The sequence below is a fragment of the Patella vulgata genome, chromosome 6 (assembly GCF_932274485.2).
Source record: "Patella vulgata chromosome 6, xgPatVulg1.2, whole genome shotgun sequence".
Lineage (NCBI taxonomy): Eukaryota > Metazoa > Mollusca > Gastropoda > Patellidae > Patella > Patella vulgata.
In genome coordinates this window covers 68,124,639-68,148,514 of record NC_065884.2, presented here as the reverse complement: position 1 = coordinate 68,148,514, position 23,876 = coordinate 68,124,639, and the positions used below count along the sequence as shown (strand labels likewise).

General features: G+C 37.3%; 1 protein-coding gene across 2 annotated transcripts; it reads right to left on the bottom strand.

Moving 5' to 3' along the window:
• Positions 1-541: 541 nt before the first annotated feature.
• Positions 542-23,062, bottom strand: LOC126824027 (uncharacterized). 2 transcript variants are annotated; one of them, XM_056101574.1, is made up of 7 exons: positions 22,962-23,062; positions 16,142-16,428; positions 13,749-13,896; positions 11,970-12,118; positions 10,391-11,162; positions 8,551-8,765; positions 542-6,436 (listed from the first exon to the last, which is right to left on the bottom strand). In XM_056101574.1, exons 2-7 carry the CDS (start codon positions 16,358-16,360, stop codon positions 6,188-6,190), a joined length of 1,752 nt encoding a protein of 583 aa, XP_055957549.1. In that variant the 5' UTR covers positions 16,361-16,428; positions 22,962-23,062; the 3' UTR covers positions 542-6,187. The 2 variants fall into 2 exon arrangements, with proteins under 2 accessions (XP_055957549.1, XP_055957548.1); XM_056101573.1 differs by lacking the exon at positions 22,962-23,062 and adding an exon at positions 20,713-20,914.
• Between the last annotated feature and the right edge of the window lie 814 nt (positions 23,063-23,876).

Sequence of the window (23,876 nt, the reverse complement as noted above, 5' to 3'; positions counted from 1 at the left end):
GAGCAGAACAGTAGGACGCTAAACTCCATTTAGTGACTTTAGAATCAAGATTTTACCATCTACTTCCACCAAGGGTAATATTGCACCCAACTTGTCTTATTTTTGTTTTCGGTCCGCCCAACCCCGCAAATGTGCCAAGTTTTGTGTCCATCCAACTTGAACTGGCAGAACCTTAGACTTTTTTCGAACGTTAATCGCCTGCAAGACAGAGAGACAGAAATGGGTTTTAACTTCCACTTGACACAAACTAGGTCATTTCGGGACTAACATATGGTTCAATTTTATTTCAATAATTCACTTGCGCGTAGGGGTCTTTAGCAGTGGGAGGAAACCGGAGGACCCGGAGAAAACCCACGAGGTTGGACATGCGATCCTACTCCTTATCACGTACAACCGGGAATTCGAAACCATGCCAGTTGACTCAATGACAGGTCTTATGATACAGCGTGCACGTGCTAACCATTTGGCCATCCAATCCCCCAGCAGATGAAGGAAACCAGAAGACCCGGAGAAAACCCACGAAGAACAAGAACAAGAGGAGTTGCAGTTCATTATCTAATCTAAATCTTACATAATGCATCTTTAATGTGACATACAATAATTACATGTATTTTCATGCATGATATACAGAACATTTAATACAATTACACAAAGCAACATACAATAATTACATGTATTTTCATGCATTACATATACAAAACGTTTAAACATGCATTATGCAGGAGCTAAATCTGCCTATTGCAGGTCTTTCTTTAGGCCTGAAATGTTTTCTAAAGTATTAATTAGACATTAATTAACTGATCCAGGCCTTAATCAACTCTCGATGGCATCAGATTTCTCCGATATTAAATAGATTAGAATGGTTCAGCGATACTTTGATTTAATCAAATATGGAGGACCGAGACTTAGCTTCGATCAACCAGTACGGTGGTTGAAATTATTTTCGAACTATCATAGCAAGAATGGCTAGCTCTTTATCTAAATCTTACATAATGTATCTTTAATACAATTACATAAAGTTATATACAAAAAATGTATTTTATTGGGTATCAAACATCTAGTACATAAAGCAACATCCATAATGTGTATTTTCTTGTGTGTAAAACTTTCAATACTTGAATGTAATTTCATGTTTATCAAACAGATGCATTATGTAAGATTGAGATAAAGAGCTGACTGTTCTTGCTATAAGAGATAATGAAGAATGAATATATTGAAAATTTCTTTCAGTTACTTTACTCTGAGCAAAGTTATTTTTGTTTAAAGATGTATCTTAGATTGTTTATTATTGTAACAACCGTACTTGACAATTGAGAATAAGTCTTGATTATCCATGTTATTGTTAATTTTTTATAATCTTATTTGTGTTCTAATCTTGTGAACAAATATCAAAATAATAATTTATATAGGATTTAAAGTTACAATTTCATATTTTTAAGTTATATTTTTAAAATGTATTAAAATAAAGCCTTCAAATCGATGGTATCTATAAACAGTCCTACCTTGATAAAGAATAATCCTATTAATCCTATAATTCACTATTGCCAGTTAAGAAATTGGCAAAAATATCATTTTCAACTTCAAATGTTTGAAGATAGCTATTCCATGGTGGGAAATATGAAAACAAGGGAGGTAATTGTGTTATTATTTCGGGTGTGAAGATTTTTAAGTGTGAGAAAGATAACCTATGATCGTATAATAGTGAGTTGACAACCTACTGAGCAAAAGACATACAAATAATTATGTTTTGACTTTCTTAGAAAATATGAAATTGTAACTTTAAAGCCAACTACAATAGCCAGATTTAGCTCTTACATAATGCATCTTTAAAAATAACTTTTGAAGGTCAAATAATTGACCTAATTATACTCTAAGGAATGTATCTTTGAATTTTATAAAAAATAATTATTTTATTGAATAACAAATATTAATAACAATTGTAAAATCATAACAGAATCTATTTTATTTTGATCTATTTTTCTCCCAACCATAACAAATATCCTAAAAAAATCCATACCATAACAAATAAGCAGTTGCCATGCAAGATACGGCAACATCTTGCAAGAGACAGAAAGAGAACGAGCTAAATAAATGTGATTTTTTATACAATCAGGGGGCCATAATCAAGGAAATTTCATCTGATATGCGCAAATATTGAACGGAATGGAGATCTTTGGGTTATAAACCAACATTTCAAGTTACATCTAAATTGGATAAAAATTGTGACCTCTACAATCAGGGGCCATAATCCATGAAGTTTCCATCTGATACATGCCAATATCGAAAGGAATTGAGATCTTTTTTGGAGATAAACCTGTATTTCAAGTTTCTTCAACGCCACAAATTATTCAGGGTCACCAATCTTTTTTTTTTTTTTTCTAAACTCGAATTAAAGGTACAGATCATCATTTGCATTTTTCGGACAAAATATATTTATATTTTTACGGATTAACCCACGCTATTCAAATATCATTCTGAACATGATATCCCACCTAACGTATGAAATATTCATATTTAAAGTTCATTAAAGGGACTGGAAACTTATTGACCTTGTTTCCTGAGACAGACAGCGACTTCTGATGACTTCAGTCTGGCCTCTGTTAACCCTAACCAAATATGTTCGATGAGCAAAATTTTGAAACAGCATTTTTAATTTAAAATCTTTGGGTGTTTGTGTCAAAATGCCCCTCAAAATGTCCCTCAAAACGTGATTTTCCATGAATTTTGGAAGGCGTAATATATAAATCTACCTAAATCCACAATTAATTCAACATACCGTATACATCACAATCATTTACATCGTTTATAATATACCACTATTCCTTTAGCTAAATATGTCATATATATGTACTTTCACTGTGACACAGGTATCATTTAATCTTGTGTATGTAACATATATTTCTTTAATATTCATTCAATTTTATTCCAATTTCCTGGCCCCTGTTTAAAATTTAATCACTATGCATCAATAATCAATTGGGTTGTTTATTATTGAACAGTGATCGAGAAATTAAACACTTGTAAATTAGATGATTTTAAATGATTTTTACGAATTTTCAAACAAAGTTGTGATATTGAATGAATGTTTTAAGAAATTATTGCTAGATACATAAGATTAAATGATACCCAGGTTACAGTGTTTAAAATCAGTCTTCTTGTGTCCAAATATGACAATTCATACGTGTTTGGTCTTCGTATGGAAGGGACATAACTTCCATTTTTTAAACTTACATTGGGATACAAAACACGCTACGACTTTAAATTGAAAATGTTTGGCATAAAGAACACTAAATTATCAAAAATCAATATAATTTATTGTGATAGGAGTGAAATAATAGTGGATTTGGGTGGATTTGGGTAGATTCGGGTAAATCGTGCAACCGATTTAATACCCATGAAGTCAGGTTTATTATATATACAACAAGTAGATATCTAGATTATCTAGTCGTTCGGATGGGACGAAAAACCGAGGTCCCGTGTGTATACATTGGTGTGCACGTAAAAGATCCCTTGGCATTTGGAATTTGATATAAAAGTAGGCAATAGTGTCGCTGTCCAGAACAAAATGTCCCTCATAGCCCAGTTTAGGAGCATGACAGAAGGACGTTAAACCCCATTTCATTTCATGTCAGATATCTGGATTATATACAAAATTAGCAATATATACAATTACACAAGCAAGTTTGGATGTAATAATTCTAGTTGTACATGAAAAAATGTCTGACACTAATGAAATAGGGTCAGATCAAAATATTAAGGCCACCTGTAAATAGGGTTAGGACATGTGATTGTTGACGAGATTACGGGTTAGGGTACGGGTTAGGGTTAGCATTAGCCTTGTTTAGTTCTTGTGACCTTGACAAAATCTGCACGTGGCCTTAATATTTGTGTCAAACTTGTATTATAAACATCCTTAAAAACAGGGAGAATATATAAATCTGTATCACACACAACAACAGAAATGAGAGAGATTGTGCCTCTGTATCACACACAACAACAGAAATGAGAGAGATTGTGCCTCTGTATCACACACAACAACAGAAATGAGAGAGATTGTGCCTGACAAAGCCTGATAAAATATAAATATATGCCGGATAGGTGCCTACACTATGTCACGTTCAGCGACAAGACCCCCTCCAATCCCCCTTCCAGGCTTGCAATAGTAATCTTAGCATATACAAAAACAGTAAAAGGCACCTCAACTCATATAACAAGTAAAAGGCACCTCAATTCATATAACAAGTAAAAGGCACCTCAACTGATATAACAAGTAAAAGGCACCTCAACTGATATAACAAGTAAAAGGCACCTCAATTCATATAACAAGTAAAAGGCACCTCAACTCATATAACAAGTAAAAGGTACCTCAACTTATATAACAAGTAAAAGGCACCTCAACTTATATAACAAGTAAAAGGCACATCAACTTATATAACAAGTAAAAGGCACCTCAATTCATATAACAAGTAAAAGGTACCTCAATTCATATAACAAGTAAAAGGTACCTCAACTGATATAACAAGTAAAAGGCACCTCAACTTATATAACAAGTAAAAGGCACCTCAACTGATATAACAAGTAAAAGGCACCTCAATTCATATAACAAGTAAAAGGTACCTCAACTCATATAACAAGTAAAAGGTACCTCAACTGATATAACAAGTAAAAGGTACCTCAACTGATATAACAAGTAAAAGGTACCTCAACTTATATAACAAGTAAAAGGCACCTCAACTTATATAACAAGTAAAAGGCACCTCAATTCATACAACAAGTAAAAGGCACCTCAACTTATATAACAAGTAAAAGGCACCTCAACTTATATAACAAGTAATGGGCACCTCAATTCATATAAATTGCACATCAATTCATATAACAAAAATAAAAAAAATAGCAGTGGAAAAATACAAAAATACAAAACTTGAAAGTATGTTGCCATTATTCGATTAGATTAATGTTCCATTCTGATCAGAGTTCTTTAGATAGCCTTAAAATATGCAAATCACTCAGATAAGTTGCATATAGGGATAGGGTGGACTGGCCATACAGGCAATTCAATCTAATGTCCAATGGGCCGCTAGGCTGGATAAAAATACCTGAAATAAAACTTCATGAATAATGGGCGCTCCTAGTAGGTAAAGGAGAGAGAGAGAGAGAGAGAGAGAGAGAGAGAGGGAGGTTTGATACAGTAGAATCTGCATTAAGCAGCCCCCCAAGGGAATTTTCACAACTGACCGCTTGAGGGGAGTGGCCTCTTAATAAAATCTTGGTGCTTTTACGCATGGGTGCATTGGAAGCGAACATCAATACTTGCATCGGTAAATTTGACCGTCGCTGAATCTTGGGCCGAAAGAAAACTCTTTACTCAAATATCGGGCATAACTTCTGTAAACTTGTCATTTTGTACCAAACTTCGATACTACTGTCTACCATTGTGATGCATTCGATAATATTTATCCATTTTTGTGAAGAAAATCGATGAATTAATTGTATTTTATCAAAAAAGCACACGAACAAAAAAGCATCGCTGATTTTACCACTTATTTACAGGGGGTGTAACTCTGTATGTAATATTATAGAAGGCGCTAAAACGTCTGTTTAACAACACAGTGGCAATGAAAAAGAGATACTAGATGATTGTGACAAAACTCGGTACTTTTATTTTATTCAATCTGTATCAAATAATGTGTCGTTATGTTTGAAAACAATGATCAGGTTAGTCGTTTAATAAAACAAAGGATTAATTAACAGATAATCCCGGGTTGATTGTTATTTTTACAGTTCTTTTTACCTGATCAGTGGGGGTCCAGTTAATTAACTACTACTCATTCAACAATGGCCATTGAATGGGTGATGTTTTGTTGAATTTATTAGTAAAATAGTGACCGCTGGCTTCGTTTGAGGAGTGACCGTTGAATAAAGAGATGAAACAACAGAATTTTTACGGGGGGGAGGGGGGGGGATTTATCGTGACCGCTTACAAGGAGATGTTGCTGAATAGGAGTGGCTGCTCATACAGATTCTACTGTACATCACAAACTAACTCATTTTGGGACTAACATATGGTATAATTTGAGTTCTTGTTTCAGTGTGAGATTCAAACCACACTACTTGATTCAATGACAGACCTTATGATCTAAAGTGATTGTGGTATACCATTCAGCTTACTTCGATATGTCATTACTTTTTAGGCCTCGTTCCTTTTAAAGAAACAGTCATAAAGTTTTGAAAAGAATCTGGGAGGTAATTCCTTATCTGTTTCTAGCAGGAGCAATCTGCCTTCTCTTCCGTTTCTTCCTTTCACTTCTTCATCAATCATTAAGAATATGTCACAAAGCCGTTCTTGATGTTTACGATTAGAAGCATTCTCAGATCTAGAGCGAACCGAAATATATTCCATAAATCTCTTGGACTTCAATAAAAGGACAAATTTTGCCTGAAAAGTGAAGAGGAACATCTTAAATTGTGAATTTAATTTGACATTATAATTGAGAAGATGTGGTAAAAAAAACCAAACATGTGCAAAACACAACAAAAACAGATATTGTAAGTAACAAAATGAAATAAAATGAAATGGGGTTTAACATCCTACTGTTCTGCTCCGACTGGGCCAATTAAGACGGGCATACGCTATACAGTGTGCTAAGAGGGAACTTTTGCCTAGACAGCAGCGCATCCTTGGTATCCCCAGTGGTTTCATTCCGTTCTACTCCACTAACCCCTGGGTTAATCTATGGGGGGGGGGGGGCATGTTTTCAAGTTATCTGCCCTTGGTGATTGGGCTATTTTTATTGACCAATCCCATAAATTGTTAATTGCAAAGAAAGTGGGCAAAGGGAAGTAACTCTCATCGGACAAGGTTTGGAGTTAGCCTAAACGAGAGAAGTCCAAATTATTCTAAATGCGTATTTATTAACAACAAATTATATAATATCATATTAACGAAGACTGGACATTTATATATATGTAGGTTCAAGAGTTTTATTGAGAATTGTTTGTTCGTTCCCAGAATTTTACGTTCACATGATGTGATATCGTAGATAAGTTATGTTCAATAATAATAACCATAACAGAATGAAACATTTCAGACAAAGAACGAATAGTAATGATAATAACGGAAGTCAAACATATGGATGTTATACATACTACATACGACAGATTTTGATGATACAATAAAATATAAATGAATTAGAAACATACACATTATTTACATAAATTATTCTGTAAATGGACATGAATATGGTTATCTACCCTTATAAAAATGAAGGCGAAATGACTGGTTTGTAAACTGTTTTTTGATTGGTTCGTAGACTTTAGCTACAATCAAGACCAGGGCAGATAATTTGAAATCGTGGAAACCCTATGGATTAACCCAGGGTATAGTGGAGTAGAACGGAATAAGAATACTGGGGATACTGAGGATGAAGGCGACGCTACAGCCTACTTTTATATCGAATTCCAACTGCCAAGGGATCTTTCATGTGCACTTCAATGTGTACAAATGAGAAAGAAAGGTTTAAAGTCCACTCGTAACAAACTAGGTCATCGTACAATTTACTTGCTCTGTAGTGGTGTTTAGATAGAGAGAGACAAATGGGGTTTAACGTCCATTCAACACAAACTAGGTCATTTCGGGACTAATATGGTACAATTTACTTGCTCGTAGTAGTCTTTAGCATTATGGAAGATTAGATAAAGAGCTGACAGTTCTCGCTAATAGTTAGAAAATAGATAATGTAAAGGAAATATGCTGAAAATTTCAGTAAAATTATGTCACTCTGAGCTAAGAAATCCTCATTTTAAAAACACAGTAGTCTCGATTGTCATTGTTACTGTTGTTATGGTTAATCATCAATGGCCGATGAACCGCAGAACGGATTAAAATCTGCTGAAAATTGCACCCATAATCAGATGGCATCGAGAGTTGATTATGGTATCATGTTAAAGATACATTATGGGAGATTAGATAAAGAGCTGGCAGTTCTCACTATAATAGTTAAAAACTAGATAATGTAAAGGGAATTTGCTGAAAATTTCAGTCATATTCATACAAGAATTTAGCGATTGAATTTTAGGCCTAGCCTCGATCATCATTAATACAATTGGTACGATAAAAGACATGATCTCGATTATCCATTTCATGATTAAATCATGAATGAAAGTTGAGCAGCAAATGGGATCTTAATCCAGTAAATATCGCAGCCTAGCGATGACATTGAGAGTTGATTATGGTCTGGATAAGTTAATTAATGTCGTATTAATAATTTAGATAACATCTCAGGACTAACATATGGTCCATTTTTACTTCAATAATTTGCTTGCACGTAGGGGTCTTTAGCAATGGGAGGAACGTGGAGCACCCAAGGTTTGACAGAGAAATATTCTCCTTGTCACGAACAATAAGGGAATTGAAACCACGCCACTTGTCTCAATTTCAGACCTTTTGATGAAACTATTCAGCCATTAACCCCCCCCCCCCCCCCCCCCCCGTTCAGTATATTGTCATAATGTGAAAACACTTTCCAATATTTAGTATATTATTTCACTTACACTTTTGAAAACTTCTTTAATAAACTTTTCTGAATCTCCAGTTATTTTTTGCCTCTCTTCCGGGCTAAAAGGAGGGAAACCTTTCACTCCCATTGCTTCATCAGTAACAAAGGAAACTCTTTTATGAAAAAAGTTTGCCGCCAGTTTATCAACAATGGTCCTATTCTTCTCATTATCATCACCACATATAAAAACTTGAACTTCATTTACTTGGTCTGTAAAATAAAATTAAAGACTCCGAGCATAGTTCAATCTGATTAAAGCGATAATTTCATATTTTCTAAGAAAGTCAAAACATAATTATTTCTGTCTTTTGCTCAATAGGTTATCAACTCACTATTATACGACCATGGGCATTATTTCCCACCCTTAAAAATCATTGACACAGGAAAAAATAACACAATTACCTCCCTTGTTTTTCTATTGCCTCCATGCATTAGCTACCTTCAAATGTTGGAATTTGAAGTTGAAAATGATATTTTTGCCAATTTCTCAGCTGGCAATAGTGAATTATAGGATTAATAGGATTATTCTTTAACAAGGTAGGACGGTTTATGGATACGATCTATTTTAAGGCTTTATTTTAATAAATTTTAAAAATATAACTTAAAAATATGAAATTCAAATTGTAGCTTTAAAGCACAGATCCTATTTCGTTTCCTTTTTTATAGGATCTAGAAGAGTTGTTATCATTGACGTGTTCTGGATGATGTGAGGGATTAGCCAATGAAACGGTAGGTTACGGCAAACTTTTAGCGTGAGGTGCACAGAACTGTGGGTAATCCACTAGAAACATCAATGCTGATTAGTTAATCTCAAATGACTGATGTCACAGGGTCAAAAGTCGCTCGTATGACCTCTGATGCGACTCCCCAAACAACTGGTCAGATCTTCATGTAGTGTAGGCCATCGAAAGTATAAAAAATGAAACAAAATATAGATCGATATTTTAATCAGACTAATAATCTACTGAACTTGTATAGTGCCAATATCCAGCTTGTAAAGCAGCTCTGGTCTTGTACAAGATAATCCAGCCTGGTTTCCCCTTGTCAGTGATGCAGGACTTAGGGCCTGACAAGGACAGCTGTCTAGTCGTTCGGATGGGACGAAAATCTGAGGTCCCGTGTACACATTAGCATGCACGTAAAAGATCCCTCGGCAGTTGGAATTCGATATAAGAGTAGGCCGTAGGGCCGCTGTCCGGGCAAAATTTCCCTCATAGCACACTGTATGGCGTATGCCCGTCTTCATTAGCCCAGTTTAGGAGCAGAACAGTAGGACGTTAAACCCCATTTCATTTCATATCATGTACAAAATAAAAATATATGATGAGAACAGAATCGTAATTTACACTAAGACTTCGGACAGACAAAGTGATATCGGCATCTCCACTGTTTTTTTTTTTGTATGGCCCAATGTTTCTTGAATTTAGATTTTTCAAAGACTACCTGTTAGTACTTCAAACAATATACTACATGCATGCCTCCCGTTTCTGGGAGCCACAGTGACTCGGTAGGTCAGATGCTGGCTTGCTAGCCAGGAGATCCTGTGTTTGATTTTCCGGTGGGGTGCTCCCGTGTCTGTGATGCATGACAGGGGGCCTGGCAAGGGACAATATATAGTTGCTAGATGGGACCAAAAACTGAGGTCCTGTGTACACTTTAAAGAACCCTTAGCAGTTGGATATCGATATAAGAGTAGCTGTAATGCCGCTGTCTTGGCAAAATGTCCCTCATAGCACGCTGCATGACATATGCCGGTCTTCATTAGACCAGTCGGACTATAAAAATAGAATGTTATACCCTATTCTGTTTCATTTCAATTGATTTTTTGTCATTACCTTCTGGTTCTGTTGGAGCAACTGTTGATGGTTCATAAGGATGCATGCCATTTTGTTGCTGTTGTTCTTCAAGTGTCAACGGGTTATTTTGACACCATTCACCGGTATATTGATTTCTAGATATAATATCTAAGGTCTTTTCCTGATTTAAGCTTCTGTTATTTAAGGGCATTTCTGATTCATTTCCAACATTCTGCATACAATGAGCACCATCTTGAAGTGGTTGATCAACTATCTGACATTCAAGGCGATGTGGTGATGAAGATGTTGAATTATGGACATGTTGAGCAACTATGTGATGTTCAAGGCGACGTGGTGATGAAGATGTTGAATTATGGACTTGTTGATCAAATGTTGGTCTAGAATCAGGTGTAACGGATTCATATCTAGACACCGGATCTTCCATGAATCTGCAACTCGGACCAGCACTAAATAAATGATGGTCCTCAAAAGTGTTTTCTGGGCTATCTGTAATTTCACTTTGCAAAGATCTTGGATCATCATCACCCAACGATATATTTTGTTGAATAAAAGTTGGAATATTTCCGCCTTCTGTTGCATTACTGCCAGGTTCGCAAATTCTTTGCCTTGGTGGTGGAGGAACTCGGTTAGAACAATCACGACTTTCAATGTTTGGCCTGTACTGAGTAAATGGACGCTGTGGTGCTATACATACGGTTAGGTTATTTTCATTGGATACATTAGTTGATTGACTGACGACGGATTCATTGTCTTCATCAATCAAGTTACCTGGTTGTCGGTGGAGATAACTCTGAAGATAAAAAGATCAAAAATTAAATTAACAAGCTGTTGCCATGCAAGATACACCCACATTTCGCAAGAGATGGAAGAGAATGAGCTATAAAATTTGGATAAAAATTGTGACTTCTAGAGGGTCCACAACCTTGGTATTACATACTTTTACACTATTTGCCTGAAAGGAGTGGCCATTTTGTCAGGCAGTAATGGTCAGATTTTCACGAAATTCAAACTCATCCATCATTAAGGTGTAACAGTGATATATCTAAACGGTTTTTAAAATTGAATAAAAATTGTGACCTCTAGAGGGTCCACAAGCTGAAATCGTATTATTTTCGTACAATCAGGGTCCATAATCCAGGAAGTTACAGACCAATATGAGCAAATATCAAAAGGATCTGAGATCCTTGTGAAATAAACATAAATTTAAGTTTCATTAAAACCGGATCAAAATTGTGACCTCTAGAGGGTCCCCAACCTTGATATACCATATTTTTACGCTATTTGTCTGTCAGTTTTGGGCCGATTTTCAAGAAATTCAAACTCAAGATATCATTATGGTGAAACAGTGATATATTTGAACGTTTTTTTAAATCAGATGGTAAGAGGTTGCCATGCAAGATACACTCACATTTTGCAAGAGTCGGACAGAAAACAAGCTAATAAAAAAAGCCATTTTTCGTAAAATCAGGGGACATAATCCACAAAGTTATGGTCTATCAACACAGAGATTATTTTGTCATTATGAACCAAGAACACGTCACCACAGCACCTGCTTCAATCCATTGAAATATTTATTAATCAAATATTATATTCTTACATGATGCTCAGCAGGTAGATTATTTCTTCTGGATCTTTGACTTGATTGCCGTGTTGAAGCACAGTTCCATGATGTTTGTACTGGTGTCAGGAAGCTGGCTCTTGCGCTACAATTTTGAGATTCAGATCGTGTCTTTGTTTGTAGTGTCTCTACAAATAGAATTCTTTATCTTATAAAAACATTTCATTTAAGACACTTTATTAGACATGTCAACCTAAACAAAGCCTTTTGTCTGAATAAATGTAGTTTGTAGTCATCCCTCCCTTCCTCCCTCTATCCATCGATCTCCTCATCCCCCATTCATCCCTCTATCAATCACTCCCTCCATTCCTCCATCATTCAACTCCCCCACCCCATCCATCCTCTCTCCCACTCTCCATTCAATTTTTGAAATAAAGTTGTGACAGAGTTTGTACAACAAAACAACTCAACCTGGTTTTCAAACAGGGGAAAGGGGGGCGGGGGTAGCGCATGCACGTTGTATCACAAGGTCTGTCATTGAGTCAACTGGCGTAGTTTCGATTCTCTAGTTGTATGTGACAAGCAGTAGGGTCATTATGTCCAACCTTGTGGGTTTTCTCCGGGTCCTCCGGTTTTCTCCTACTGCTAAAAGACCCCTAAACGCAAGCAAATTATTGAAATAAAATTGAACCATATGTTAGTCCCGAAATGACCTGTGTTGAGTGGACGTTAAACTCCATTTCTCTCTCTCTCTCTCTCTTTTTCAAACAGGGAGACAATTTTGCAAAACATGATCGAAAAATTCAAAATTTTGATAGGGTTCTTCTCTATTTAGCCAATGTTTAGCATATAAAAATTGACAGAGGACACGACTTTAGTGCATTAAAATAACCTTGTGATAACGTTGAGAAAGTTGCCCATGCATGGTGACTATATTCATGCCATTTGAATGTCAGAAATTCAATAATTTAACGTCACTACCAAGTCTGGCACCTGCCACAGACTTCTTCCCTTACAAATTATAAAACAACATATATAAAGCAAAAATAAAATGAAATGAAACGGGGTTTAACGTCCTTCTGTTCTGCTTCGAATTGGGCTAATGAATACGGGCATACGTTATACAGTGTGCTATGAGGGAAATTTTGCCCGGGCAGTGACACTACGGCCTACTCTTATATCAAATTCCATCTGTCAAGGGATCTTTTACGTGTATTCCAATGTGTACACGGGACGTCAGTTTTTCGTCTAGACAGCTGTCCTTGTCAAGCCCTCCGTCCTGCATCACTGACAAGGGGCAACCACGGCAGAGAATCTGGATGAATTTTCTCAGCCAGTGCAGGGATCGAACATCCGACCTCCAGGCTAGCCATAATAAAAGCACCTGTAACAGCCATTGTTAGACACAAATTTATATATACGTTGTGTCATAATTTGTGTCTGAAAATGGCTGTGACTTGTCCAGACTTGCTCACTAGACACTACAGTAAAATACCATTGTACATGTTACACATAGATTCAGAATGTGGTGTTCACTACATGTTTTACATGTGGATTCAGGACAATAACAGAGAATGTGGTGTTCACTACATGTTTTACCTGTGGATTCAGGACAATGACAGAGAATGTGGTGTTCACTACATGTTTTACCTGTGGATTCAGGACAATAACAGAGAATGTGGTGTTCACTACATGTTTTACCTGTGGATTTAGGACAATGACAGAGAATGAGCTGTTCACACATGTTTTACCCGTGGATTCAGAACATTGAGAGAGAATGTGGTGTTCAGTGTAATTCAATAAAATAAAGTAACTAACCTGGCCAGGATTCGACAATTCTGTTTATTCCATCTATTGTATGTTCTACCCATATACTCAAAATATCCATAAATGTTTTACCATTTTTACTGCCAGTTTCAAATATTGCCATAGTAGTACTTGATTCACGTTTTCTATCACGTATAGCCTGTAATTAAAACGATATTAAGATATTCATTCTTTTGCCAATGAAAAAATAGATAATACAGTCAATCAAAATAAACCAGGAACCAAGAATGACATCATTATGGCCATCTTGGAATTGTGAGGTCATATGAAAAATTCAACATTCTAGGCCTACAGGTTGTTCAGTAATGCTTTGGCTTAGGCCTACTTACTGATGGATTTTGTGTTACCATAGATCAGTACGTGATTCTCAACCAGTGTGCCGAGAGATCTTCCTAAGTGTGCTTTGAAATTTTCAACGGCACACTAACAAAATGCGAAAAACACAATCTGATTTAAACCTAGATCCTATTACGTTTCGTTTTTATAGTTCAGAATTTTGTTTTACTTGTCTTTACTACACTAGGATCTGGAAGAGTTGTTATTTAACTCGTGTTCTGAAAGGTGTCAGGGATAAGCCAATGAAACGGTCTGTTACGGCGAGCTTTAGGCGTGTTTTTCACGGAACTGTGGGTAATCCACTAGTAACATCAATGCTGATTGGTTAGTCAAATGTCTGACGTCATAGGGTCATAAGTCGTACTTTTGACTCCTGACGTGACCTATCGCTATAACTTGTTAGATCTTCATGTAGTGTAGGCCATTGAAAGAATAAAAAAACGAAACGAAATATAGATCTGTGTTTTAATTAGATTGCGAAAACCATGTGATGCCAATTTAAAAGTATTCACTGGTGTCTACTGGTAAGTTCACACCTGTGTTTTTCTTTATTTAAGTTTGATTCCATATATGTGTCTATGGCTAGTCCATGTCTACGGTTATATGCCGTCAGACTTGCCATGTTATTTTGCAAAATTCAAATATTTTTCATATATATTTAGCCGGATGTGTCGCTATTTTTTCATGTGTTCCAAGAGGTGCCTTTAGCAAAAAAAAGTTTGAGAACCACTGCCATAGATACTTATATTTGTGACTGTCGATCGTTAGTTTGTCTGTTTAGCAGGGTCGGCAGCTACAGCTGTCCTGAGGCTGAAATTTGGTGTATAGGTGTAGTTTGGACTGGGGAGTAACATAGGCTAGGTAACGTTGTCTGTTTTTAAATCGGAGACCATAGCAGTATATTATTATTATAAGGTCATGTGAATTAATGTGTTTAATGTCCATTCAACACAAACTAGGACATTTTGGGACTAACATAGTTCAATTTTATTTTGACACGTACGAGCAAAGAATCCAAACCACACAATTTGACTCATTGACAGACCTTATAATCTAATGTAAACACGTTTATAGGTTAGCCATTCGGCCACCCAATCCCCCTAAAACTATATGAACATGATCTTTATTCGTTTCGTATAGTGAGGTTGGATGGCTGAATGGTTAGCACGTGCGCGATGTATCATAAGGCCTGTCATTGAGTCAACTGGCGTGTTTTCGAATCCCTGGTTGTACGTGACAAGGAGTAGGGTCGCCTGTCCAACTTCGTGGGTTTTCTCCGGGGCCTCCGGTTTCCTCCCACTGCTAAAGACCCCTATGCGCAAGCGAATTATTGAAATAAAATTAAACCATGTTAGTCCCAAAATGACCTAGTTTGTGTCGAGTGGACGTTAAACCCCATTTCTCTCTCTCTCTTTCTCTCGTTTCGTATGGTATGAGAAACTGACATCTTGAGTACACATTGGCATACACTTAAAATAAAATGACCCTTGACATCTAGAATTTAAGAGAGAGAGAGAGAGAGTGAGAGAGGGAGAGAGAGAGAGATTAACGTCCACTCGACAAGAACCTGGTCATTTTGGGACTAACATATGATTTAATTTTATTTCAATAATTTACGTGCGCGTTGGGGTCCTTAGCAGTGGGAGGACCCAGAGAAAACCAATCAGATTGGACAAGCGACCGTACTCCTGGTGACCATACTCCTTGTCACGTACAACCAGGGAATCAAAACCACACCAGTTCACTCAATGACAGACCTTATGATGTAACGCACACACGCTAACCATTCGGCCATCCGATCCCCACTTGATGGAGCAGACAATGAGGACATATAACCCATTTCATTACAGTGTGCTATGTTCGAAATTACCCTTTCCCCATGGCCTACACTGAATGATGTAGGCATCTTCATTATCTTGTAAATGAAATGAAATGAAATGGGGTTTAACGTCCTACTGTTCTGCTTTGCCATTAGCCTGGAATCTGAATGGAATGGAAAAGTAGGATGTCAAGCCCCCATTTCATTTCATTTCTGCAACTGTACTTACATTGATCTGAATTGCTGTTAATCCAAAGCCTTCCCCTACTACATGGAAATCTCTTCCGCCCGTTAGATCTTCGGGATCGCTGATGTCTGCCAAATAAGATAAAACATTGTGTGGAATGTACAATAGATTAGTTTGTCTTGCTAAACTAGCTTCATCTGGTCCATATTTCTGAATCATCAGTTGCAAGGCTTTCTCCATTACTCTTCTTCTGTTGGCCATTTTTATCCAGTCAAAATTTACTTATGGTTGTTGAGTTTAATCCATTTTAACGATTGAATAGTTTGAAACTGAAAATAAACAATTTAATCAAAGTTACAATTTACAATAATCTAGCCAACCATAAATGGTGAGGTGTGGTGTGGGGCGGAGTGGGGTGTTGCGTAGGGAGTATCACGTAGAGGTGCATAGTTGACAGGAGGTGTGTATGTGTCGTGGTGTGGTGCATAGTAGTAGTGCATAGATGAGTGGAGTAGAGTGGTAAGTAGCGGAGTGGTGCATAGTTGACAGGAGGGGTGCAGTGGTGTGGTGAATAGTGAAGTGCTTAGTGGAGCACAGTGGCGCATAGTTGACTAGAGGTGTGTAGTGGAGTGGATTGGTGTGGAGTTCAGTGAAGTGGAGGGTGCGTAGTTAAATAGAGGTGTGTAGTGGTGTGGTGTGGAGTGGAGTGGTGTGAAGTTGACTTAAGGTATGTAGTGGAGTGGAGTGGTGTATAGTGGAGTGGTGCATAGTTGACTAGAGGTGTGTAGTGGTGTGTAGTGGAGTGGTACGTAGTTAACTAGAGGTGTGGAGTGGAGTGGTGCGTAGTTGATTAGAGGTGTGGAGTGGAGTGGAGGAAATGAAATGAAATGAAATGGAGTTTAACGTCCTACTGTTCTGCTCCTAACCTGGGCTAATGAAGACGGGCATACGCCATACAGTGTGCTATGAGGGAAATTTTGCCCGGACAGCGGCACTACGGCCTACTCTTATATCGAATTCCAACTGCCAAGGGATCTTTTACGTGCACGCCAATGTGTACACGGGACCTCGGTTTTTCGTCCCATCCGAACGACTAGACAGCTTTCCTTGTCAGGCCCTCCGTCCTGTATCACTGACAAGGGGAAACCACGCCGGAAAACCTGGATGAACTTTCTCGGCCAGTGCAGGGATCGAACACCCGACCTCCAGGCTAGCGAGCTAGCGTCTTACCCACTTAGCCACGTGATCCCCGTGGAGTGGAGAAGTGGAGTGGTGTGTAGTTGATTAGAGGTGTGGAGTGGAGTGGAGGAGTGGAGTGGTGCGTAGTTGATTAGAGGTGTGGAGTGGAGTGGAGGAGTGGAGTGGTGCGTAGTTGATTAGAGGTGTGGAGTGGAGTGGAGGAGTGGAGTGGTGCGTAGTTGACTAGAGGTGTGGAGTGGAGTGGAGGAGTGGAGTGGTGCGTAGTTGATTAGAGGTGTGGAGTGGAGTGGAGGAGTGGAGTGGTGCGTAGTTGACTAGAGGTGTGTAGTGAAATGGAGTGGTGTGTAGTGGAGTGGTGCATAATTGACTAGAGGTGTGAGTGGTGTGGAGTGGAGTGGTGTGTAACTGAGTAGAGGTTTGTAGTGGTGTATAGTGGAGTGGAAATGCACAGTGGGGTGGAGTGGTGTGGGTAGTGGAGTATGTAGTGATACGGAGCAGTGAAGTGTGGAACAGTGTAGAGAGGAGCAGAGTGGAGTACACAGGTTTCATGTGGGTGTTTAAATTACTGGTATTTGAATGGTAATTAATATTGTTTACTTCCAGCAAGCTTGTGGGGTGGAAACAATTTGTTTGTTGGTGTGACTCATGGTTTGTAACATAACTATATGCCTAAGGTTGCAGCGATACCCCGGGGATGCCGCATTATCGCGATTATTTTTTTTCAAGTGATATCGTATCGGCCAAAGTTGAATAATCGCAATCCCCGGTATTTTAGGATTTTTTTGGGCGGAGGTCGGTGCAATAAATCCAAAGTTCATTTTCACCGGTGCGGGGGCCGGATCGAATTCGAAATAATAGTTTAATTACTACTTGTAAAATTATACAATGAAAATCGGTGAGAGAAAGTTCCCGAAACACATTTTGTAAACAAAGCCGCACGCGACATCGGTGTACCGTAGCAACGGTGCGGCGAATCCCCGGATAAACAAGACTGAAAATATTATGTTTATTTCAATGTTAAGTTAGTACTGTACGTCTGGTTGTTTAACCCGCCAAAACAAAGCAACCAAGTAACTCGACTTAGTCATCCAGCCGCTTTTTTCAGGTTATGAATCCGCACTCAGGTTCATCGATATGATTTTTTAAAACATACTTTGGGTGGTTTTTAATATTTTAGAAGTAATTAGAACATATATTTAAAACCATACGACTAAACTTTAATTAATGAGATATTTACAAACTAATAAATTTGTATATTTTTTATTGTTGAAAAACATACACTAACACAGCGGTTATACCATATTCAAGACTGGTCAATCGAGTCGGTGGTTTTTCCATTTCTCGTCTTTTACTCGGTCACAGTGCGTCGGCTGCTACAGAATAGAATTTAAACTGTAATTAATGATTAAAATGTCGAACGTCCAAAAAACACCTACCGATGCTATTATACAAATAGGCCTACAACAAGTGACTGCTTATAATGATCTTGATCAAGTTGATGTCGTTGATTTGTCGGCAAAGGCAAACACATCGTCTGTTGTGTGGAATTATTTTGGGATAAAGCCAAACGATGTTGGTGGTGAGAAAAATGTGGCATGCTGTCGACTATGTTATAAAGGCTTTAGATGGGTGGGTAGTGGACTGATTGATTAACATAAATAGTGTCTTATTAAGTGACAACAGAACCCACCTGCAAACTGAGGAGAAATTACAGATGGCTATTACCCCCTATTTTTCACTAGAAATCCTATCCTCTAACCAATCCTTTATTATGGTGCATGATAATTACAATTATCACGATTATAAATAACTATCGTGATAAAGAGAAATATCATGATAAAGAGAATTATCGTGATAAAATTGATAATCGTAGACTTTTATTTATCGCGATAATTCCAAAAGCAGTTATCATGATTAATGGCGATATCAGAATTTGATATCGTTGCAACCTTAAATATGCCTTCATCAATTCAAAAGAGATTTATTGGTTAATTCCATGTCACATGGACCAGTGGTTGTCCAGGGATCCCTTCAGAGATTTGACTACTCTATATTAGAAGCTCTTACTTATCACATGTTTTATGTATTAATGGGTATCAAAATTCATATCTTTGTTGGTTTCTTGTAAAAATAGCTTTAAGTATTGACTCATACAGGAAAATAGCTAAAGCCACTCTTTTTCAAACGCTAACCACTTATAGGAACCTTCCATGAAAAAAATATGAAACACTTGAAAAATTGTGGAAATTCAACACGATACGTCCACTGAAAGTGCCAAGTAAAAATGTCTAGTCAAACGAGTCAGTCGAGACCACCTCACTTCCGTGGTCCAAATTGGCACGGTTCTCAGTACAACATCATCATTTTTTTTTTTGAATGAGGTCGTTGTTTCCATAAATCTTACTTGTTTTTAATGTCATTATGTAAGGATAAAAGAAATTCATTATTGGTTTTTAATGTAGAGTCACTAATTGTGACGGGTCATCATTTTTGCCTAAATTTGTTTTCGCTTGATTGCACATTAAGAAACATGAATTTAACAACTTCGCGAGCTTTTCGCATTTTAAGACCTTTAAAATCCCTGGGTTCTCGGTTTCCAAATCAGTTGCACATGTAAACACTCAACGAACCAAGTGATGCCACATCTGAACAAAGACCACTGCAACGACGCTATTGGTCGATTACAAGCAGGTGAATCCCAGACAGAAGTAGCAAGTCTGCTGAATGTTTCCCCAAGTTCCTTTTCTTTTTTTGGAGAGTATATTAACAGTTCCATTCTCAGCACCGTTGAGGGGTTGGATGGCCGAATGGTTAGTATGTGCACGTTGTATCATAACGTCTGTCATTGAGTCAACTGACGTGGTCTTGATTCCCCGGTTGTACGTTAGTCCCAACCTCATGGGTTTTCTCCCGGTCCTTCGGTTTCCTCCCACTGAAAAAGACCCCTACGCGCAAGCGAATTATTGAAATAAAATTAAAAATATATGTAAGTCCCAAAATGACCTAGTCATTGTCGAGTGGACGTTACCCCGCCCGCTCTCGCTCTCTCACCAAGACTCCCTGCATGTAATAAAGACAAATCTGTGCCACACAAAATCACAGTCACTAGAGGAGAATTTTACCTGACAACACCTGAATTGTGCCTAATGTTGCCTGTGACAGGTTTCTTATTCTCCAGGCTTACTAATTAAAACTTGTGAGGTATCCTTTTTATATATTGATTTTTAGCATTTGACTCCAGAAAACGAAACAATTTTAAGACATTTCTTAAGATCATAACTGACGCTCATTCGTTTTAATTTGAAACATCTTTATCTATAATAGTTTGGAGTTTTTTTTACCTTTGAGATAAAGCAAAGGTATAAAACTATATTATATAAATAAATCAAGATAATTTGAAAGCAGTTACCTACCTTCTGTTAAAATATTTCATCAACTGGTCCTTGCAAATAGCCTAGTTAACATAGCTACAGACTTGTAAACAATCTAATCCAGGGTACGGCTTTACCCAATTTGCCGGAAAAGTAAAGAGGCAATATACTTTTCTAAGAAAAAGCTGTTTGATACTAAGCTTCTATTAATAGAACTTTTGACCTGCTTTATTGAGGTCCTTTTATTATGTACGCCAGCCCAATTTTGAATGCATAGCTTAATACTCAAATTATTGCACAAGGAAATACCTGTGTTTATACACCTAACATCAAATTCGGGTCACTGATCCCTTTCATAGCAGAAGGGCAGGTCACCCTAGTGTGTAGATTAAAACCCTTTCAACAAATTATAAAATAATTTTTCTGTGACAAAAATGCATGAAAATCTAGAAAGAATTCATTTCAAAACATTTGCTTAGATTATAGATGCATATTATGTAGAGCAGGTATTACAGGTTTTTATTTTGGCTTCAAATTTTATATAAATTATTGGGTTGGTTGGATGGCTGAATGGTTAGCGTGCGCGCGCTGTATAATAAAGTCTGCCATTGAGTCGACTGGCGTGGTTTCGAATTGGTGACAAGGAGTAGGGTCGCCTGTCCAACCTTGTGGGTTTCCTCCCACTGCTAAAGACCCCTATGCGCAAGTGAATTATTGAAATAAAATTAAACCATACGTTAGTCCCGAAATGACCTAGTTTGGGTCGAGTGGACGTTAAACCCCATTTCTCTCTCTATATATATAAATTATTATTTAGACATTTATTCACATGACAAGCCCATAATCAACTCTCTAGATCATTAGTTTTAGGCTATTTACACATATCTATTTTATTATACATATCTATTTTATGTAGGGAGCCACAGTGGCTAAGTGAGTAAGATGCTGACTCGCTAGCCGGGACGTTGTGGGTTCGATCCCAGTGTTGACCGAGAAGTTCATTGGGATTTTCTGGCCTGACAAATACAGCTGTCTAGTTCGTTGGATGGAACAGAAAACTTATAAAGTCCTGTGTACACATTGGCGTGCACGTAATGGATCTCTTGGCAGTTGGAAATTGATTTAATAGTAGGGTGTAGCGCCGCTGGCCGAGTAAAATTTCTCTCATATCACACTGCATGGCGAATGCCCGTCTTCATTAGCCATGTAGGAGCAGGACAGGTTGTTTTCCCATTTTATTTCATTTTATGTGCGCATATTTTATTTTGTTTTATTTTGTTGCATTTCTTTTCTTTTATTTGATTTGTTTTATTTTGTTGTAATTTTTTTTTTATTTTGTTGTATTTTTTTTGTATTTTTTTTTATTTTGTCTTTTTTTTTTTTTATTTTGTTAATCTGTCTTGTGTGTATGCTTTGTCTGACTGAGTTTTTAACCCGTATATAATATTTGTACTATTATTTTTGGCCATAGCATATAGTGGTATGTTGCCCTGCGTGGTTCTCCCTTGTCAGTGATGCAGGACGGAGGGCCTGACAAGGACAGCTGTCTAGTCCTTCGGATGAAATGAAACACCGAGGTCCCGTGTATACATTGGAATGTACGTAAAAGATCCCTTGGCAGTTGGAATTCGATATAAGAGTAGGCGATAGTGCCGCTGCCCGGGCAAAAGTTCCCTCATAGCACACTGTATGGCGTATGCTTGTCTTCATTAGCCCAGCATAGGAGCAGAACAGTAGGACGTTAAACCCCATTTCATTTCATTTCATTGGCCTAAAAGGGTGGTTCGATGCAATAAAATACTATTCTATTCCATACATCATGGGAGACAACTCCATAATATAACCTATTGTTTAAATTTAAAAGCTTGTTTTGTATACAATCTCAACCAGGATGTAAATTATTTTTTATTGAAGCCATTTAGGTCAGTCATTGATTGTGTCACCAATAAGATTTGTGATTTTGAAATAGGGCGTTTTGGGGTCTTTTAAGTGCATAACCTTGTCGTTTAAAATATTCCTATTCCGTCGGGTATTTTTCTGGCTTACTTCTCAACAACAGTCACAGTGGAAGCTTCTGGCTATAGTTTATGACTATAGGCATGGACCTTGTATTATAAGGTCCATGCTATAGGCTACAGATAGATCATATCAAATTATGAGAAATAGTTTTGCATAGACAATAAACGAACAATACAACGCAGATGGCCACTCTAGTTTAAATCCCTGCGGTTGTAATATATCGGCCTATATATATAGTAGATTAGCCATTACAATATATTATATAAACCTACCTCACATAGGTGTCAACATTTCTTCATAACATCCGGGAACCACTGTTACGTACAAGGGACCAAAGTCGGACCTCTATGTCAAGCACCTGTTGTCAAGGTAACGAAAATGAAATGAAATGGGGTTTAACGTCCTACTTATGAAACCAGGCACACGCCATGCAGTGCGCTATTAAATAGTGCCCCGGGCAGATGCTCTATATTTTATACGGCCATATATGGAAAATTCAAGAAGGTTCAGGCTATTGAACCAGTGTCTAGTAGACATCGCAATTTTGAACTTCTTATTATTAACAACCTCTAGATATTATGGAGTGTTGTTTAATTTCTTTTTGAACAGTCCGAAGGTTCTGAGTTTATGGTTCGGCCCGCAAGTTCAGCAAGGAGATCATCGTTAAACTTACTTTCTATTGAACTTTTAATATTCTGTCTCGAAATTGTTGTTGCAGAAATGTCATATTTTTTGAAGATTTTTTTGATAGCTGCTGCATACCAGGAGAGTTTTGGGTTTGAATTTATGTCCGCCCATATTTTTGTATCCGTCCAACTTTTTTGCACTTGTATTTAATATTTTGTATATTGTATTTTGTCCTCAAGGGAGGTTCCGATGAAATATTGTGTGTCTTGTGTAATAATTGCCATAATGTTAAAATTTTATGTACACGTTTATATTGTATGCTGTCCTAAATGGATGTTTCGATGCAATAAAAATCATATCTATCTTATCTAACGGCACCTGACATTCAGTCGGTGACACATATTCGGCTTTATTATCGTTGAGTTTCGGCACAGGCGGCATCCATATATATATATATAGACTTATTACAGAAATACAATGCTCAACTTTAAATTCAGAATTTACGAAAAGCTCGTCAGGGTTTTGGGGGTGAAAAGGAGATGTACATTGTGTACATCATA

Bases quoted from the DNA above. Each gene is read 5' to 3' on its own strand.
- LOC126824027 (XM_056101574.1), bottom strand. From the start codon at position 16,360: ATGGCCAACAGAAGAAGAGTAATGGAGAAAGCCTTGCAACTGATGATT. The intron at 12,119-13,748 runs GTTAGTTACTTT...TTCTATTTGTAG, and splicing joins AATTGTCGAATCCTGGCCAG to AGACACTACAAACAAAGACA. The intron at 6,437-8,550 runs GTAAGTGAAATA...TTCACTTTTCAG, and splicing joins TTAAAGAAGTTTTCAAAAGT to GCAAAATTTGTCCTTTTATT.